This window comes from Sturnira hondurensis, unplaced genomic scaffold, assembly GCF_014824575.4.
Source record: "Sturnira hondurensis isolate 20B ecotype Veracruz unplaced genomic scaffold, ASM1482457v3 Scaffold0001911, whole genome shotgun sequence".
NCBI classification, from domain to species: domain Eukaryota; kingdom Metazoa; phylum Chordata; class Mammalia; order Chiroptera; family Phyllostomidae; genus Sturnira; species Sturnira hondurensis.
In genome coordinates, this window is record NW_028074542.1 from 19,620 (window position 1) to 40,505 (window position 20,886).

The 20,886-nt window shown below is 53.6% G+C and overlaps 1 protein-coding gene across 1 annotated transcript; it reads right to left on the minus strand.

Moving 5' to 3' along the window:
* Positions 1-407: 407 nt before the first annotated feature.
* TRIM25 (tripartite motif containing 25) lies at positions 408-19,091 on the minus strand. The gene is made up of 9 exons (XM_037037427.1): positions 18,389-19,091; positions 14,216-14,311; positions 13,178-13,411; positions 10,545-10,707; positions 8,955-9,020; positions 6,305-6,331; positions 5,888-5,971; positions 5,711-5,809; positions 408-5,079 (listed from the first exon to the last, which is right to left on the minus strand). Exons 1-9 carry the CDS (start codon positions 18,980-18,982, stop codon positions 4,547-4,549), a joined length of 1,896 nt encoding a protein of 631 aa, XP_036893322.1. The 5' UTR covers positions 18,983-19,091; the 3' UTR covers positions 408-4,546.
* Positions 19,092-20,886: the final 1,795 nt, after the last annotated feature.

Consider the following 20,886-nt stretch of genomic DNA (forward strand, 5'->3'; position numbering starts at 1 on the left):
ACTGGTGAGGAGCCATCTTCTTGCTGTGTCCTCACACGGCAGGAGGGACAAGCGAGCTCTGTGGGGTCTGTTATAAAGGCACTAACCCCAATTCATGAGGGCCCCATGACCTGATCCCTTCCAATACCATCACACTACCAACAGATGGATTTGGGGGCTACACAAACATCCATTCTGCAGCACACAATCTCCTTCAGGTTCAACAATTCACTAGAACTCACAGGACTCAGAAGTGGTACAATTGTGATTAGTTTTCTCGTAAAGGATGCAGAACAAGACCTGCCAGTTGAAGAGACACATGGAGCGAAGTGTCGGAGGGACCCAGATGCAGAGCTTCTGTCCCTGCCCTCTGGAACCAGGGCACACCGCCCTCCTCCACATCAGTGTGTTCTGTGTCCAGACAGGGGTTTTTTTTTGGGGGGGGGGTCATTACAAAGAAGTAACTGACTGAACCGACCTCTAGCCCCTCTCACCTCCTGGAGGTCAGTCTGGCTCAGAGTCCCAACCTCTAATCTCACGGTTGGTCTTTCTGATGACTGGCCCCCATCCCGGGTCATCTCAAGCCCGAGCATGGACTCAGGCAGGGTCCAAGAGGCTCATGAAGGCCAAGCATGCACCTCTTGCTGAGGCGATGCCCTGGATTTAGAATCACCCCTCTGGAAACCAAAGGTCAGTCCAATTCTTTGTGGATGGGTTGCCCCTCACACGCCCCGAACTAGGAACCTGGCCTGCAATCCAGGCAGGTGCCCTGACTGGGAATTGAACCAGCAACCCTTTGCTTCACAGGCTGGCGCTCAACCACTGAGACACACCCACCAGGGCCATTATCAGATATTTTCAGAGAAAGAGAGAACATTTACATAACTTTTATTACCGTATACTGTTATAACTGTTCTATTTTATCATTAGTTATTACTGCTAACCTCTTACTGTGTCTACTTTTATAAATTAAACTTTATCATAAGTATGTATGTATAGGAAGAAACATACTATCCATAAGGTTTGGTACTGCCCTTGGTTTCGAGTCCACCAGGGTGGTGGAACACACTCCCCACAGACCAGGGGGGATGACTTGATGTAACCACCTCAATCCCACACCCCCTACCCAATGCAGACAGTGGTGGAACCCACCTTTCAGGGCCCATCTCAGGCCTGGACTGTGCTTTGTTTCATTTTAAAACTTCTTACTGTGGAACTTTTCGAAACATGCACCAGAAGAAAGGGCATTTCCGTGGACTCTGACATCCCCTCACTGTTTCACTGATCACCCACCCACCCTCTGGTTCACGCCCCACCCCTTCTCCCACCACCTGTCTTTGGATGATCCCGAAGCAAAGCCCAGAGGGACATCCTATCAGTCCCAGAATTCTTTATCGAGAATCCTCAGGCCAGTCTCAAATGGGCTCTAGGTCTGCTGAAATCTCAACTCCCAGAAGCAGCTGGCTGGGCACCTCCTTCGCCCACCCCAGCGTGACAGGTCAGTAACACTGTCCATAGGTCCTGAGATGCAAGAAAGAATACCAAACACTGTTTTACTACGTTCTAAGCCTCTAAGGCGAGTCGGCCAGCTTTGGTACTCGTATTTCTCACAGGTTTCCAAAGATCCTTGTCTACAGCCCTGATTATCTCCTAGAGAACCAACTCTAAAGTAAATCAGCTCAAGAAATAACAGCTCCAATTAATTAAAATCAATGGGGGGCAGAGCAAGGTGAGGGATATCACATCAGTTATAGATCAGAAATCCATTACAGACAGGAGATCGTGCAAACAGAAGAAACCAGCCAACCAGTGTTGAGTAACACAAAAACTTGACCCTGGTCTTGGCTCTATTGCGCCAGACTGGCTGAGACAGGCCCTGACACCCAGGTCTGGGATTGGTATTTCTGTGTTTGCATTTCTGGGAATTTCTGACACTTCTCCAGGGCAACGGGGGGCATGCGGGAGGCATCTCCTCCATGATGGGCTGGCAAGAGCTTAGGTAAGCAAGCTACCCATACCTCCCCATTCGACTTCCCCTGCGGAGCGAGAAGTCAGATGAACACGAAGGCTCCTCCAGCCCTGGGGCTCCAGGTCGGGCAGCAGCTCTGCAAGGCAAGAGAACGTAAGGCAGAGACACAAGGCTGTGCACCTCAGTCTGCATCTCCGAAGCACCTTGCACAGGTTACCTACTTGCCTCTCTTATAAACAGAGGGACTTGTGCCGCCCTCTCCGGAGCTGTAGATCACCAGGGAAGGGCCCTGTCTGCCACCTCCATTTCTGCAGAAGAGCCACAAGAGGACCCCTGGGTCCATCTTTGGTGTTATCCTCTAAGCCCAGCTATTTCCCAAGCAGCCCTTGGCTTCAGACAAGGCTCTTGTTTCAGAAGGTCAATGAAGATGCTTTTGGCCATCTCTGAAAGCAGAGAAAAATCACCAGAGAACTTTTCTTCCCAGCAGCAAAGTAAGAAGATGTTTAAAAGCCATACTTCAACTATTGCAGGAGGGTCTTCCCGATAGACATGGCCTCTCTCCCCCAAGGAAGTGAGAGTCCTTGTCGGGAGATGGCATGGATCAACATGTCTGTCGGGAGGATGACACGCTCCGGGCCAGGCCAGAGGGTCCTCGAATTCCACCACAAAGCCAGGGATGCTTTAAATAAGGTCTGGAGTTCCCCACCTCCCCGGTGGTGGCCGCTTTTCCAAACCACAAGAAGCCTGGCCTGAGCTCCTCTTTTGGGCAAACCCAGAGCAGGACTCATTTCACCACAAGAGGTGGAATTTCTTCCCCTTACATCCTGACACCAGGACCCAGCAAACGTGGGAAACTTCAGCTGTCCATTCACTCCCGCCCCTTAGTGGACCAGAGTTATTTTCACTGTGCAGAAACACGGCAGGAAAAATAGCTCCTTGTGCTAGAGTAATTATAGTTCCTTCCCTCGCTAATCCTTAAAAGTCTTCCTGACCCCTCGTCTGGTCAATCCCGGCACCTGGAGTTGGCGCAAACAAAGAAGACAGCAAAGGGGACGAGGGCCAGCGACAGGCCTCTGACACACCCAAGAGCCAGTGGTGCATCTGCCGCCTGGGGCGGGGACAAACGGGAATGTGGTTGTGTTCCCACGGCATCTGCTAGGAGGTCCTTTTGGCTGTAGGCAGTCACCCTAGCAGGTGACCCAGCATGGTCCCTGAGGCAGCCACACACAACCTGTCTCATGACACCAGGGTTCAGATGTGAGGGATCAGCTATCCGCTCAAGTGTGCCGATCAGAGCAGTGTCCACTCCAGCCAGCCCGGCCTCCCACAGTCCTGGGAAGAGGCAGTTGTCACTGCAGAGAGTTGCCAATAAGAAGGCAAGACACTCTAACAGGAGGAAAACCACCACACGTCCGGCAGCCCTGGTCAGCCCTTGCCCAGCACGGTCCCTCGACCCAAAGCCTAGTCCTATGGGAAGAAGCCTCCAGCAAGGTCCCTCGGCTGCAGCCAACGAGTCTCCCTTGAGATCCCTTTCCTAATACTTGGGAGTGAGAGGGGTTTCCAATCACATAGGACCTCGGTCACCTTAACCTTGAATCAGAAATTCAGCATGGGCTGATTCAGACCATGGTTTGAAGCCGGAGACAGAAAAAGGTCCTGTTGGATTAAACATCGTAACGTTCTCACTGGGGTGATGAAAATGGAAAGGAGGCGAGGCTATTTTCCGGTGAAGGAAGAGACTGACTTCTTTGGGAAACTCTGGTCTCAGTGGAGACCCACCTTGGGTGTTTGCCCTCCAGCACAGAATATAACCGGGATCCGAGCGTCCTTCCCCAAATCTTCACATGTGGGAACTGGCATGGAGGGCGGGGGAGTAATAGTGAAACTCAACAGCTTGCATTTTTTTTTCTAAATCTACAGCAGCAGCTGTGGCTGGGGAGCTCCGTCGGTTAGAGCGTCGTCCCAATACATCACGGTTGAGGGTTTGATTCTTGGTCAGGGCACAGACAGGAACCAACCAACGAACGCATGAATGCACAGAACAACAAATCTGTAGCATCAACGTTCAACCAGTGTGCTGCAGAATCTCAGTAATTAGTTTATGCGTGCCCTGAGATGAAAAAGGTTGAAAATGGCCGATCTACAGAGCTGAACAGCCCTACACAGAGTAATCAAAACACCAAGATCAGAAGAGCGCACAGAGGCACACACCAAACGGCCTGAGAAAGAACCTGTAGGGGCTAGAGATTTTCTCCAAGAGGAAAGGGGCGGTAATGACTTTACCCACAGAGCCTTACCCAGCCACCCAGCAGTCCAGGGACCTACCAGAGCAAGCGGAGAGGCCTCTCCTACTTTGAAGGGCAATAGGAGAAGGGAATGCTTCCTTGCCCACAGTACAATCACCGCCCCGTCCTGCCTTTCCCTGGCAAAATGCGTCCCTTGTCCCATCTGCCCACCCTCTCACCTTCCATCAGCTCCCCTCCCACCCTGCCACCCACTGGGGACTCCCAGAGAAGACCTCTGAGACAGTCCCCTGCAGCATTTTCACCAGAGTCCTGGGGGCTCCAAAGGCAGTCGGCCGGCGTGTCCGTGGCCTGCCTACTTGCTGGAACAGACGGAGAGCGTGGCACCCGCGGAGAACACCCAGAAGGCCGGGTACAGGGCTTCCGTAAAGTTCTCCTTGTACTTATACATCACGTGCACCTTGTCAGCAGAGACGGCAAAGAAGATGACGAAGCCGTGGTCACAGTTGACAAGCACACCCACACGCGTGGCCTTGGTGGCGGGCAGGGTCTTCTCCACGTTGTTGTGCCAGGCGGAGATCTTGGTGTTGAACCACTCCACGCACCAGGAGGCGCTGTTGCGGCCGAGCCGGCTCTCGGGGCCCTGCCGCGCCATGCTGCCGTAGCAGACGCCCATGCCACAGAAGTTGTTCTTCTGCAGCTCCACCTCCCAGTAGTGGATCCCCTTCTTGTAGCAGTGCAGGCCCAGCACCTGAGAACAGTACGTGAACCTCTGGGGGTGGGGCCGGTAGTTCTGGTGCGTGTCGGCCACCGAGGCCACGGTGTAGTTCTCCGACAGAACCACCTTGCTGTAGGCAGTGTTGTAGTCCAGGATGACTTTCACGGCGTCTAAAACAGCATTGTGCCGAGAAATCAATTACAAGGAGCCCAGGGTGCTCTTACTTTTAAACCTTCCCTCAGCTAGTGTGTTACTCACTGGTTTTATCCATTCCCCCCAATCCATCCACCTACCCATCCATCCATCATCTAGTTACCTGTGTGTCCACATGTGCATCCACCCATCCACCCGTCAGTCCATCCTCCTCCCACACATCTGTCCATGCATCTATCCATCATTCGTGCCACCCATCCATGGAGCCACCCATCTATCCATCCATCCATCCATTTACCCATCCATCCATAACTAAGGCCTAACGGAGAACACAAGATTCCAGAGAGAGTAAGAGGGGTAAGATCCAGAGCTCTAGCCAAGGAACTGGCCTTGGGGAATCAGAGGAATGGAAGCAGAGAGAGGGCATAGAGTCAGGTGAGAGGCCCATGAGAGGGTGAGTGCGTGCCCTCCTGGAGCATCTCTTCTCTGTGCACAGCACAGACTGGGTGGGACAGGGAGAAGACAAAAGTTAGGGCACGCGGGAAGGTTCTGGAATGGCAGGGAGTCGGCCGGAAACCCCGAGTGGGAGAGCTGCCAGGGGGACCAGTGGCGTTTAGGTAGCAGCTGCCGGCTGCCGGCGCTACTCACACTCCAGGAGCTCCGGTCTGGACTTGGATAAGAAGTTCTCCAGCACCTTGGCCTGGAGCAACACCGCGTTTGGCTGCAAGGTGGTAGGTTTGGCTGCAGCTGGGTGAGGAAACAGAGAGCCATTTTCAGAACAAACTCAGAGTGGACGCCCTACTGCCCCTTGCCCATAATACTCACCCTCCAAGCCAGCTTGTTTTAAATCCACTAACTGTTCCAGGGCTCCGAAGGTGGGAAGCTTGCTGGGCGAGACACTGGTGGTGGCTGGAACGAGGAAAGAGGACATGTGTTGGGGACATGACACAAACTGACCTTAGGGCCTCTACTTACTCCCTCCCAAGCCAATTTGCACGAGTGCCTTCTGCAGACACACGCCAGGACAGCCAGGGCAACACAGGTGAGTCCAGACAGCACTGTGCTCATCCCACCCAGCTTAGTCACTTACCCTTGTCCTCACCTCCACCCTCAGGCCTGCCTGCTGCTACAGAACACACCCCTAGGACTGAGGCCCCATCACAGAGCCCTGACGCGACAGGTCACTGTCCACCATGCTCAGGCAGTCCCAAGGAACTAACAGAGCAGAAATGCACAACTTACGAAGTTTCTTGGGTTTCTTTTCTTCCTCTGAAAAAAAAAAGTTCCAGAATTAAGATACTGTAAATCACAATATAAGGACACTTTCAAAAGACCACAGAAACAATCATTTGCATGAATGTGACCTGTACCAATAAAGCCAGAATTTCTTTTTTTTTTTTAAGCCAGAATTTCTTAACTCAAAAAAGATAAGCCGTCAGCAGGCAAATAGCTCTACGGTGACAAAACCCCCATCTGTGATTGGTGGGGTCGGGGAGGGACTGACTAATAAGGAACACGAAGGAATTCTCTGGGGTAATGGAAATTCTGTATCTTGATGCGGGTCACGTATGTATGCACTTGTCAAAATTTATCTAATGAGCCCTGGCCGGTGTGGCTCAGTGGATTGAGTGCCAGCCCATGAACTTAAAGATCACCAGCTCAATTCCCAGTCAGGGCACACGCCCGGGTTGCAGGCCAGGTCCCCAGTTGGGGAAATGGGAGAGGCGACTGATCAATGTTTCTCTCCTTCTTTCCTCCTCCCTTCCTTCTCTCTAATAATAAATAAAGAAAACCTTTTTTTAAAACCTGATCTAACTGGCCCTGCCCAGTGTGGCTTGGTTGGGCATCATTCCAAAAAGCGAGAGGTTACCAGTTCAATTCCTGGTCAAGGCACGGGCCTTGGTTGCAGGTTCGGTCCCTGGTCAGGGCACGTACCAGAGGCAACCGATAGATATTCCTCTCTCACACTGATGTTTCTCTCTCTATCTTTCTCCTTCCCTTTTCCTTCTGTAAAAATGAATGATCTTTTAAAAAATGTGATCTAACTATACATTTAAGATCTGTGCATTTTACTGGAGGTAAATGCTATCTCCAAAAGAGGGAAAATAAAAAAAAAATAGAGTCAGCAGCAACCGCATGCCGACTAAGTAGCAGAACAGTCTGGAAGAACTGTCTGGAGTGTGTGCCCCTGAAACCGCCTCCGCTGAAACGCTGGTTCTCGAACTGCTGGACCGAAACTAGCGGCTCCTCTCGGTTTATTAGTGTCTCTGAAACTGGCTTCTGAAGAGCCCGTTTATGCCTAAAATGTTACCCATTTCTCATGCCTTGCAAATGAAATATCATGTTTTTGTTATTTTACTATGCTGTTTTATTTTTTGGTGGTAAAAAAAGTTGTGTGTTGAAATATAATCATGTTCTGTTTAAAAAAAAAACGATAGCAGCATCAGCATCACCCATCAGAAATGCAAATTCTCGGGGCCCACCCCAGACCTCCTTCAGCTGCAGACAGCTCGCTCTTCCTCCCCCATCAGATTCACAATCCTCAGGAGTGGTCTTCACTCCCCACCCCATTTCCTCACCTTCCACTCCTCTCCCACCCGCAGCCACTGGCCCACTGGCCCAGCATCTTGGGAGGACCCACAGGCAGCCGAGGTCACAGGCCCCCCTCCCTGGTCACCGCAATTCTTAGGAGCCTCATCTACACGGTGACCAGCCCGGCCCTCCTTGCCCGCTCCCCAACCTCAGCCTGACAGCTGCACCCACGGTTCGCTTGTGCTGAGAGTGAACCTTGTGACCCGGGGGGGGGGGGGGGGGCCAGCGGTGAGCTAACTTACAGGAAGAGGGTGACTCGAGAAGGACCCAGGCTGACAGCACTTTTTCACCCACTTTCACTTCCCTTTTCACACCAAGGGCGCCCCCCCATGTTCCGGCTTAGTTGGGGGCTCCTCCCTCAGCCGCACCAGGCACCCCAACTCCCCGACTCTGCTCCAGGCAGGGATGGACTCCAAACCTTTGCCCGCCACAGACAACCTAAACACCAAAACTGAACGAACGACCCACTACACCAGAAGTTCTCTCACCCACAGCCACCCTGGGGCAAAGTCACAGTTCCTGCTGACTTTTCGGGGAGACACACAGCCAACAGCTCAGTGGCAAACTCCAGGCCCTGAGGGAGCTTTCTCGACCTGTGTGCCGTGTGACCCTCCCTCGTCGTCATCATCCTGTGAGGTCGGTGTCGTTCTAGTCCCAATCTGACACAGGGGGAAACTGAGGGCCATCCCTCCCTCGGCTCCCACCAAAACTCTCACTCTTTTTACGTATAAAAGTTCAGTATATAAACATATGCCCTGTTTATGTGTGGAAGCAACAGGAGAAACGTTTTCTGAATGGCTGGGGTGATGGGCGAGGAGGGCAATGATGTAAAGACGGCTGGGAAGCCCTGTGACAGCACAGACACAGGACAGCTGAGCGAGGCCCAGCTCCTGCTCCTCCAGCACTTCTGCCAGTCTCCTCCAGGGGGCTCCACCCAAAGGCCAGGGGGCTCCTCCCAAGTGCCAGAACATGGGTGTCGGGACATGTTTCCCAAGACAAACCAGCTTTGGCAACCCTGCCGTTCCAGGAAACTCGAATATCTACAACCCTGCCATTCCAGGAAACTCGAATAACTAACCCTGCTGTTCCAGGCAGCTCGACTAGCTGACACTCGGGGCCAGATCACACAGGTGCCCCAGCAGAGCTCCTGCCACAGCCCCTTCAACTTCCACTCTGGGAGCGCAGTGACTTGGGAGGGGCTGTGCCCACCTGGCAGGGGCAGCGACATCTGCAAGTGTGGCAGCCAGAGCCCTGGCAAGCCACCGCCATGCCGCTGCCACGGGGACGTGGGGTTACTTACTCAGGACCTTCTTCCCAGGGCGGGAGGGTTTTGGCGTGGGCTGCGTGACATGCTCTGCAGGGTCCCCTGTGCCGAAGAAGAAAGGGTTTGTTTATGGTGGCTCCTCTGAGCCACGCCAGGAGCCAGCTTTGCCACAGGCAGGCAGGCGGCGGGTTTACAAAGACAGCTGTGTGCACATCCCACCCACTCCGTCGCCTCGCACCGTCCCATCACTGTAAGAGCAGAACTCCAGAACGGGGTGTTTGCTCTTTCCTTGACTTCAAATGTAGCTGGGATCAAGCCTTTTTTTCTACCAGCACCCAACTTCTTGACCTCTTAGCCCTCTCTCAGCTTCAGTTTCTTCCAGCACCCAATGGGGATGAGGCCCTTGCTCATGAGCTGTGAGACAGGTGTGTGGGAGGTTCCTCCCCTCTGGGCTTTCGCTCACACCTCGATCCCCCAGATGGGGGACCACTGCGGGAACAGGGTAGCAAATTCAACAGCTTTGCCCTCTTGTGTGGGGCCGAGCCACACCTGTTTCAGAGGCCCTGCTGCAGAGATTCCTGGCTGGCCAAGCTGAAACTCAAACCCACCCCCGGGTTCTATAGCCAAGATGTGCACTGAGCCAGGCTCTGAGCTAGGCACTAGAGTGGTGGATGAAATCAGACCCAGCCCTGCCCATACCAAGACCAGAGTCTGGTAAGAAGATGGCTGGGAATGGCCAGGAAGAGAAAAAGGGTAGATATGCAAAGGGTCCCAAAGGATGAGGAGGATCCCAGGACTGTCTGAGGAGTGGGAATGGTGACAGGGAGGTGTGCTGAGAAATGCAATGTTTAGACTGATCTCCAAAGAGTGAGAGGAGTTAACTGGTGAAGGTGGTGGGTGCTGAGCCTTCCTGGCAGTGGGAAGAGCATGTACAAAGGCCCAGTGACAGGAAGCTTAGCGTATTTGAGGAACGGAACACAGAGAGATGCATCAAAGGAGAGGGCTGGAGAGAGAGGGCCTGACCAGGCAAGGGCTTGTAGGCCAGGGTTAAGAGTCTAGTCTGTGATCTAGAAGCAACGGAAACCCCTGAAGGAGGTGAGGAGGGAAGGCCCAGGACATCAGGTTCGCATCCTGAAAACCTCTTGCTCACTGCAGCGGGAACAGAGGCAAACAGTCTATTTGGGAAGTTACCAAGCACTGGCGGCAACAGAGGTCAGGCAGGTGGTGGCTGGCAGTGTGGCAGGCAGACTGAGTCAGGAGACATTTGGACATGGGGGGGGGGAAGAGGGAGTGTCGGGGAGGAATTCCAGGTTTCTCTGACCCCCAAACTAGCCATTCCCCCATCAAAAACACTGACAACCCACAGTCCATTCAAAACCCATCTCAGTCAGCCTCAAGATCACATGAGGCCCCCAAAAATGTTTTAGGAAAAATGGCTGACATCCCAAGACATGAAGCAGAGACCCCCCAGTACCTCCGAATGGAGGGCAGATGTGTCAGGGCCCCCCGAAACTAGCCTCCAGTGCTCGGGATCCAGGCTTGCACTCCATAATGCTAAGGGGACCCATCCAGACTCAAGGGTCCCAGTGCAGGGACAGGGACGCGGGGGCGGGTTGCTAATGTTACCCGAGTCGGAGGGCTCCTTGTCCTGGGCCTGCCTGAGGCACCGTTTCAGCTCGGCCTTGACGTCTGCGGTGCCTTGGCAGATGCTCTTGATCAGCTCGTGGTTCAGCTCCACCTTGGGGATGTAGACTGGCTTCGTTGAGATTGACTGCAGCTTTGCCCCTTTCTGGAACAGGCCAAGGGGTTAGCGCACGCAGCTCCAGGAAGCCAGGGCCAGGGTTCGGGCCTCCTGAACCCCAGGGGGAGCTTCCCTGTGCCTGCAGGTGGGCAGTCCCATCAGCCTTCTCCATCACAGGCCAGAGGCCACTGGGGGTTAAAGTGCCACTTTAAAGCAGCAATCTGGAACTCGAAGGACCCACAGAGGTCGCTCCTCTCACAGATGGGGAAACTAAAGTCTAGAAAGGACAAGTGATCTGCCAGGAACTCTGCCAATTCGTGGCTAGAACAAAGCTGGGGCCCCATGAATAATGCTCTTTCCACTCCTCCAATGGTGGCGGAGACATACGGGGGACTCAGCACCAGCCCCATCCCTCGAGGACCGACTCTGAACACACGGTCTGGATAAGGACAGGGGAGTCTCGATGGTGCGGGACTCAGCGAGGGGCACATCCGATGAAAACGAAGGGTCTCAAGGAATGTCCCAAACTTTGAGGCACAAACCGGGTCACACAGATGTAGAGGCACAATCGTTCTGAGAGCTCGAGGCAGCTACCCCGACACGCAGGAATGAGCACGTGAGAAGAAAGTCAATGCCATCCAGCCTAGGATGGACCGACCAGGCACTCCTGTGCTCTCCCCAGGACCTGAACAGGGAGTACGGGCCTTTGAGGGGTCACAGCCCATCACCCAATCCACGGGCTCCCTGGAACAACTGCTGCATGCCAGGCACTCTGCTAGGCACTGGACATGCCAGGGTTGTTGGTCATAAGGGATGGGCCACACCCAAAAGGAGCTGACTGCCCAAACAGACGTGAAAACAAGCACACCTGCCCTGGCTGGTGTGGCTCAGTGGATCGAGTGCCAGCCTGTAAACCAAGAGGTCGCCAGTTCGATTCCCAGTCAGGGCACATGACTGGGTTGCAGGCTAGGTCCTCAGTTGGGGGCGTATGAGAGGCAACCGATCTATGTATCTCTTGCACACAGATGTTTCTGCCCCTCTCTTTCTCCCTGTCTTCCCTTCTCTCTAAACCAAATAAAATCTTAAAAACGAAAGAAAGAAAACAAACACACCTAACACAATGCCACTGAGTGCTTCAGCAGTGGCAGTGTCACAGGCCCTAGACTGTCAATAACGGGATGCAGGGAAGATGGAGGAAACTGGAGTTACCCTGGAAAAAGGCCAGGACTCAGTAGGCAGAGCAAGTCAGCCGCGACATTCCCACCCAGTGCCCGGTGTGCCCAGGGGCCCGGCGAGTGCTCTGCTGTGGTCGGAGCACGGACCATGGGCTGCGGGTGGATGGCAAGACAGGCCCGGTCATCAGGGGCCTGTGGGCCATGCTAAGGGTGTGAGGTCAGGAAGGGCAGGGGCGGGGAGGCGGGCCTGTGCTTTTAGAAAGACCCTTCCAGGGGCAGTGAGAAGGAGGGATGGGGACGAGAGCACAGGTGTGTGCAGTGGGCAACATTCTACCGTGGCCCCCGAGACTTCAACCCCTCCCCTAGGGCACACATCCTGTATGAGAATAAGCAAGATGGTGGATGCGACAGGATGTCACTCCATCCATTACATGGCAAAACAAGAAATTTTTCAGATGCAGTTAAGATCCCCAATTTGTTGATTTTGAGTTCATCCAAAAGATGAGTGTCCTGTGTGGACCAGAGTTAATCAGGTAAAAGCCCTGGAAAGGGAGGCTGGGCCTTCCCAGAGAAACCCCCTCACACTGGCTTGGAAGGCATGAGCTGCCACGCTGGGAGGGGGCCGGAGGGCGAGGTGCTGCACAACCTCTAGGAACGGAGAGTGGACGCCAGCAGGGAGGGGGTCTTGGTGCTGCACCGCGAGGCACTGGACCTCACCAACAACCGAGTGAGCTGGAAAGGCAGCCCTGAGCTCCAAAAGGAACACAGCCCCACCAGCGCGCTCAGAGCACAGCCTGTGAGAGGCCCCAAGAAGGCAACCCCCTAAGCCATGCTCAGACGCCTGAGCCACAGAAAGTGCGAGACAGGAAATGTATGTGCTAAGCCACTACATTTGCACATGTATGTGCTAAGCCACTATATTGTGATAAGCTGTCACAATATATAAAAAACAAACAGTGTGTGGCTCAGGGATGCTTTCAAGGACCTCTCACAGACCCCACTCCTTAAGGCCCTGCTCCCCTATGTCAACAGCATCGCACTAGGCAGGAAGAGTGTTCAACAATGTCCTCATCAAGACCCACCTCCAGCCCTGACCGGTGAGCTCAACTGGTTGGGCACCATCCCCCAGAGCAAAAGGTCGGCAGCTCGATTGGGCACAGCACGTCAGACAAGGCCCGGGCCCGGGGTTGTGGGACTGGTCCCCATTTGGGGTACATATGAGAGGCAGCTGATCAATGCTTCTCTTGCACATCAATGTTTCTCTCCCTCTCTTCCTCCCTCCCTCCCTCCCTTCCCCACTCTCTCTAAAAATAAGTCAATAAAATCTTCAAGAAAAAACCCACCTCCAGAAACTCAAACTCATCCCCCTTCTTCAGGGCAAGTTCAATCTCCTCCTTCACGGTCTGGATCTCACTCTTCTTCTTGAGGAGGATCTGGTAAATAGTGTCGAACTTGCTGCTGACCCTCTTCTCCTCTTCCTTTATCTTTTGTGTGGAGCTGGCCTCGGAGGCGTCCACGAGAGCCTTCATCTCCAAGTATTCTTGTCTAAGGTGTTCCATCTTCCTTTGTGCAGCCTCCTAGGGAGCCAGAACAAGAGGGCACCCATCAGACGGGCCAAAGGCGAAGCCCGTGGGACCAAGCACTGCCGAGATGCGGAGCACAGAGCGACATGACCGCTTTGGAGACCAGTCTGGCAACATCTAGTGAATTCGAAGGTGCTCCCACCCTGGGACCCAACAACTCAACTCCAGGAACGTACACTAGAAAAATTCTCAGACACCCATCCCAGAGACACCCACAGGAATGCTCACAAGCAACACTGTCTGAATTAGCAAAACCCTAGACACAGGAGACTGCATACACAGACTGCATATTTGTAGGATGGAATATTATACAGAGATGAAAATTAAGCAACGGTGGTGACACATGGATAAATCCCAAGGAAAAACAACCTGTAGGAGACACACAGTGTTGACACCCTTTACATAAGGCTTCAATACAGAGAGGATGGTCATGTTTATGGCTAAAGGGAGGCACACATACATAATGGAAGTAGAGAGAAATCCATGGAAATAAGCGAACACATTCAGGAAAACAGTTACTTCTGGAAGAAAAAAAAGGGAGATATAAAAAAGGAGGGGAGTAGAGTGAGAATTTCATCTGCATTGGTGATATTTTCTTTCCTAAGCTGGGATGCAGTTCATGGGTTGTTTGCTTTTTTTTAAATAAAGGGTATGAAGCTGCTCTAGAAAACTTCTAGAGAATACCACCCATGGGAACTGCACCATCCAATACGTAGCCACTTGCTATACATGGTTACGGAGCACTTGAGATGTGTCTGGTCCCAGTTAAGATGCGCTGGGAAGTGCCCTGCCACTCACCTGCACATCCTGCTGCCTGGCTCTCACATCCTCCAGCGCTCTCGATGCACCGTTGATCTGACCGTATATGACCGTCAGTTTGTGCTTCAGCTTGGCCTGTGGAGAAAACAAACGGGGGTCAGACAGACCTCGGCCCAACCCCCACCAGCACCCAACACCTGGACCTCTCCGGCAGGTGTTTCCGCCACCTCTGGTCTTGCCTGCTTATAGCTTTTTAAAGGACTCTCATTTTCACCACCCTCTTTGTCCCTTTAGGGAGGCAGTACCGCAAAGAAGTTAGTAACCAGTCCAGGATCCGGAGCCGGTCGGGCCAGGGGTCCAGGCCCGGTTCTCAGCGTCCAGTGGTCTCTCACCTACTGCCTCCTTGGCCACCAAACAGATACAACTGTTTCCACTTCACAGAGCCCTCAGGAGGATTAACTGAAACATATGAAGTCCTCAGCACAGTACCTGGATCCGAGTCAGCTTGCAGGATTATGAGTTTTTTCCTAGCACCCATTTTACAGGGGATGAAACCGAGACCAGGAGATGGCAAGGCAGCCACGCTCACAGAGACAGAACGAGCTGGGACAGCTGCTTCAGCAAAGGCTGGTGAGGCCACTCTCACCAACCTTCCCACTGCAAACAACCAGAAACGCAGACAAAACATCGGGGGTGGGGGGGAGGGGGACTCTACTGAAAGACAGTGGGGAGTTAACAATGCAGGGAAGGATCACGAAGCCAAAATCCAGGAGGAGGAAACCAGAGGCAGGCCTGGGTTCTCCCAGAGCCACCTGCCAATTCTGAGGACAGCTGGGAGAGCCTCAGCTCAGGGGGGCAGAGGGCCAAAAATCTGAGTCCAAGGCTCACTCAGCCAGCCCCACAGGTGGAGACGTCTAAGGGCCATTCCCAAGGAATTAAGAATAAATCAGCAGGCCCTGGCTGACCTGGCTCAGGGGATCGAACATCGTCCCACAGACCTAAAGGTCGCCAGTTCAATTCCCAGTCAGGGCGCATGCCTAGGTTGCGGGCCAGGTCCCCAGTTGGGGAGGGGTGTGAGAGATGCACCTGATTGATGTATCTCTCTTCCTCTCTTTCCCCTTCCCTTCCTCTCTCTCTAAAAATAATCTTGAAAAGAATAAACCAGCGACAGACCAGCCCACCATCAGCTCAATCCCTGAAAGTGAGTTAAGGCGATCCGGAATTGCGAGGTCCCCGGCCACATCCAGAAACAAAGGTAAACTGTGCATGAAGGAAGACAGTCTCTTCTAAGGCCTCTTAGTAGTTCTATAAATTTCCATAATCAATCCCTGCTCAGGTGAAATGTCAGGGGCACAGAAATGAGAAGGAAAAGAGCCACCACCACCTTAATATTCACAGCTAGTGTTTATGATATGTTTGCTGCAAGCCAGGTGTTGCTCTAGTGCTTTGCTTGTATTAACTTATTTAAAGCTGAGAACAAAACCAGGAGGTCAGAGTTACCCACTCTCCAGAGGTAAGGACATTGAAGCCCAGACTAATTCAGTGAATTTTGACCTAGGATTCACCACCATTGACTTATGTTACAACATCCTGGTGTCACAGTTCCAGACAAGCGTCCAAAACTGAGCACACCAGGAGTTTCTAGAAAAGTTTTAATTCCCCTATCTAGCTGGCTCAACGTACTCTGGCCCTCCCTTCCTCTTTCCTGCCTCTTTTCCTGCCTCTCCCACTCCACTGGAGACATTCAGGGCTGAACCTGACCTTGCATCAACCCTGTGATAGTCACTTGTGTGAAGAGAAGCAGAGCTCAAGGCCACACTAAGTGACCCCGAAAGCCCAAGTCACTGACGATGTTTCAGATTCGAACTCTGTGACAATGCTCTTTGACCTGACCGGTAAGAGTGGCCAAGACAAAGTAGGCCAAAGGCTGAAGGCCAGGCCCAGGCAGGTCCAACTTAGAAGGCCTCAGAGCTAGAAGAAACTTCCAAACACAGAGTGGGAGGGCGGGGGCAGGGGGGGGTTACCAACTGCTTTGCCTCCAAGAGCCACTCTCAGTAGTGAATTCCCAAACTCTGTAATTTGAAAGATTTTTATCCACCATTATCAAACATACATGACAGTCCCCTGACCGGGAGAAAAAAGGGAAGTGGTCCCAGGACTTTAGAAGCCACAACAATTCCCTAGTTGAGGGCAGAGAACTTTTTGAAGTTCTGAGGAGCCCTGAACAGACTGGGGACCCGTGTCCTCTGCATGGGCGGTACAGAATCCTGAGTCTGCCCCGGACCAGTGATGGGGAGACAGGCCAGCCGCCCAAGGCTGGGGCCCGGTCCAGCTGGGGCTGGCTCTGCCACCAGCAGTGAGCAGCAGCAGGGCTAAAGGACTCAGCCAGGACAACGGGGAAAGGGGAGAGAAGGTGGCAGAAGGCCTGTCACACAAATTAAAGAGCGAAACGTGTGTGGCACACAAACAACCAGGGCGCAGACTCCAGCTGCGGGCCCTGGAGGCTGAGAGAGCTGTGGCTCTGGGACAGGCTAAGAAGGGCCCTCCTGCCCCTACTTGCCTTCTGCCTCCATGGATAAGAACTTCTGGGAAGGCCTCTGGGCAGGAGCCAGGCTGCCTCAGTCTTCGAGGGCAGGCCCAGACACCCTCCCGAGGCAAAGAGCTGCGCAGCCTGACACCCTCTGCCCAGCATGCTCTCCTCTCCCCAGGGTGGGGTAACAGAAATGAAAAACACTGCTGGTAGGTTGCCCCAGACAACCTTCTGAGATAAGTAACTGTCCTTATCCTCTCCTAGGATTTCCTGGCTAGGAAGCGGGGCCAGGATTCCAATGCAGGTCTCAACATCCAGCTCTGGCTAGAGGCCCTGTCAACCAACCAGCCCGTCTACCTACTACTCTGGGGCCTGTCTGCCTGCCAGGCCCTTTGCACACAGCAAGTCTCTCCGCAGCCTCCCCACCTCCAGGGCAGGTGGCAAGGGGATGCCACTAATCCCATTGTACAGAGGAAGCTCCCAAAGCGACTAGAAACCACAGCTGATACCGGGGCAGAGCAGGGCTCCTGGCTCCAAAACCTAGGCAGGTTCTTTCCTATCACAGGTGAAGAAGACCCAGGTGGCTGCTGCACTTCAGAGGTCAGGCTGAGCCAGGAGGTCTGGCTTCCCAGGCTCAGACTGGGAGAAGCAGGCCCGGGGCGGGAGGGGCGGTGGCTGGAAAAAAGCAAGGCCTGACCCAAAGTCCAGGCGCCACTAACACCACCTCCACCCCCATCCCCATCCCAGGCCTCAGCTCTGCTCTGCCAACACGAGGGCAGTCCAGTCCTGTTCTCCAGGACAGTGCTGAGGGAATGAAAGGATTTCAGGGCACACTTTGGAGCTTAGGCTGATAAAACAAAAGGCAGTTTGACTACACCTTTTCTTCCTCTGCCTTAAGTCCACAGGTGGAAGCTACGGTCCTCCAAACTACCACAACCATCACAGGCCTGGAAGGCCCCTTAAGACGCAACCGGGTCCCACCTCCTCACTTTACTGGTGAGGACCCAGGCCAAGGGGCCGAATCCTGGCTCACAGCCACACAGCCGTGAGGGAGGGTACTGTGGTGCCAGGGTGCTGGCTCTCCCCACAGGTCAAGTCCAAGAATTCCTAGGACTCAGCCAGCCAGCCAGTCAAGTCCAAGGATTCCTAGGATCCTCTCGTAAGGATCCTCCCTAGTCCTGGAGCTCTCCAGCTCTTCAAAGGCTCTTGCTCACATGACTTCGAACCTCCAAGAGCATCCCAAACTCTGACTCAGGGATGAGGCCGGTTCCTGCGGAGACACAGGGAGCTGGGGAGTCAAATCCACAAGTCCCAATGCCTCCCTGGCCGCTTAATTGTCACCTGGGCTAAATTAACTTCTCTGAACTGCATCTCCTCCACTGAGACATGGAGCAAATTATATCCACCCCCTGGGTGCCGCCAGGATTTAATGAGGGATCAGAGGTAACCTCCAGGGTTCATATTTGACGTTCAAAACCCTCTATTATCACCATCAGACAAATGCTAGGCTTCAGGCAAGCCACATCACCTATGTCTTCTGCCCCATCTCAGGTCCAGCAAGGCCCATCTTCCCCTACCACGGGTGATGCAGAATTCGCTGACGTGCCCATGGTGGCGCCCTCTGTACAACCCAAGAGGCCCAGGCTGCCCCTCTGCGCCTTCCACAGCCACCCCCCCCTTACCTCCAGGTCTGCACTGGCCTGACTCAAGGGCACAGGAGAACAGGTCTTATGCTCCACCAGGCAGACATGGCAGATGCATTCGCCGTGCTCGGGGCAGAAGAAGTCGCGCAGCCGGTTGTGCTGGGGACACTTTCGGTTCAACAAGTCGTGGACGGGCGGCTGCAGCGGGTGGTCCTTGAAGGCAGGGCTGTCGAGGTGCGGCCGCAGGTGCTCCTGGCAGAAGGAGGCCATGCACACGAGGCACGTCTTGATGGCAGCCTCCTTCAGGCAGTGGTCGCAGGACACCTGGCGGGTGGACTTCGGGGCATCGGCGCGGGAGGGCAGCGTCCAGCCGTCGGGCACTGTTTCGCGGGCCAGTTCGGCTTTCGAGAACTGCTCCACCACGGCGCACAGCACCGTGTTCTTGTGGAGCTGCGGCCGCACCTGGTAGGTCCTGCGGCATTGGGGACACTGGTACGCCGCGCCCGGGACGGCCCACGTCTCATTCAGGCACTGTCCGCAGAAGTTGTGGCCGCATGGGGTGGTGACCGGCATCTTGAAGAGATCCAGGCAGATGGAGCACGTCAGCTCCTCGGCCAGGGACAGGTCCGCCATGGCGCTCCTCGGGGGACCGGACTGGTGGCGCTGGGACGGGTCGTGCTGGGACTGGTGGCGCTGGGACGGGCCGGGCCGCGCGGTCTCCGGGAGGCTGGCGAGGAAACGAAACTAAGCGCGGCGGGGCCTCGCGGGAAGTCACGTGGGGCGCGGGGGTGGGGCCGGTGCTCGGGCGCCCCCGGGAGCCTGCGGGCTGACCCGGGAGCCAACCCGGCGGGGGGCTTCCCCACCTCACCCACCCCCCGGCCTCCGCTCAGCCGGGGAGGAAGCCGAGATGTCAGGTGGGGATCCCCGGATCCCGGGAGTCAGAGCCGAGATATGGTTGGGCTTCTGCACGAACGCGCGTGGCGCGACTTCTTTCCTCGGAGAACTCACCTGGACCGGCAATGTCTCCAGCGCTTGGCGAGCGAGGGAGCCCTGTCAGGACAGGACTTTAAAAAATAACTGTAGGAACAGTTCAACAACTGCCCCATTTCCTTATTTTTTTTAAACCTTACTTCCTCCTCCTTACCCTGCGCTTTGCATCTCGGCGCTCGATCCCTGAGGGCTGCAGCCCACGGTCACTCCCGCGTGCTTTACCTGGGCGCTCTCTTTCCATAGCGCCGATCTAACATGATTTTTTTTAAATTTCCAGTTCTGTTTCCCTGGGGTTTGAAGACACCCCAGTTTAACAGAGGTTTCTCTCTCACACATATACTCAGACAAAAATAATGTTAGCACTTAAGCACTGTTCTCACAACTGTTTATTGTGGTTTACACCCATTCTTCTAGCTCTGTTCCCCCCTCTGGGCGGAGAGCAGGGAAAGTGGGTGTTAGAGGAGGCGAGAGGGGGGCGGGGATGGGAGGGGCAAAGGGAAAGACGGTGTTTACAGAGGATGTGGCTGGAGTTGGCCCAGGGGACAAGCTAAACTGCAAAAATGAGAAAAAGGTCAAAGTGTGGACTACTGCTAAAAAAAAGTAAAAGCTATCCTTATGGGGTACCTACTGTGTGCTAGACAAGCCACATACGTCATCTCTTACAATCTTTATAACCTCTTCTATGTACACCTTCCAACAGCAGTCCCCAGCCTTCTTGGCACAAGGGTTTCTGGAAGACAGTGTTTCCACTGTTCCTAACAGGCCAGGGACCAGAGCCAGCCCTGTTGTTTGGGGAGGAGAAAGACAGAGGATGAGGTGGGTAGGAATGAAGATTTATAGATAGTATCTCATTTAATGTCTCACAATAAATCTTTAGGGTAGGTATAATGATCTAATTATATATGAGAAAACTTAGATACACTGAATACCTTGCCTAACACAGTGGATACTAGCATCCAGGAAATCAACACCACAAAATCCCTTATGACCTAGCTCTCATGGGTGAGATGGCCTGGTGACTCACGCAGAGTGTTTGCAGGATTCTTTTTCCAGGGCCAGTTAGACAGTAGAAATGACTAGGAGGGGCCTAGATCATGTTTTTCAAATTCCATGAAGTAGGTATTGACTAAAACCTAGCAGGCCAAATTCATTCCTTCGTAGTTAAAGTATATGCTTTGTATTATTTCAACCTTTTAAAATCCATGGAGACTTGTTTTCTTACCTGGATGTGGCCTGTCTTGTTGATTGCTCCTTGCATGACATCTCTTTTTCCAACCTTTCACCTTCCACCTGTCCGTGGCTTTGAATCTAAAGTGTGGCTCGTAGGGACAGCATGTGGTCGGACCATGTTTTTCATGCATTCTCCAGGTCTCTGCCTTTTCATGGGAACGTTTAATTACATTTAATTACTGATAAGGTAGGATTTACATCAGCCATTTGCTATATATTTTTGTGTTACATCCCTCTTACTTCTCTCTCTCTCTCTGTTACTGCCTTCTTACTATTTTTCTTCCTTTGTTATTTCTCTAAATAGTTCCTTCTGTCCT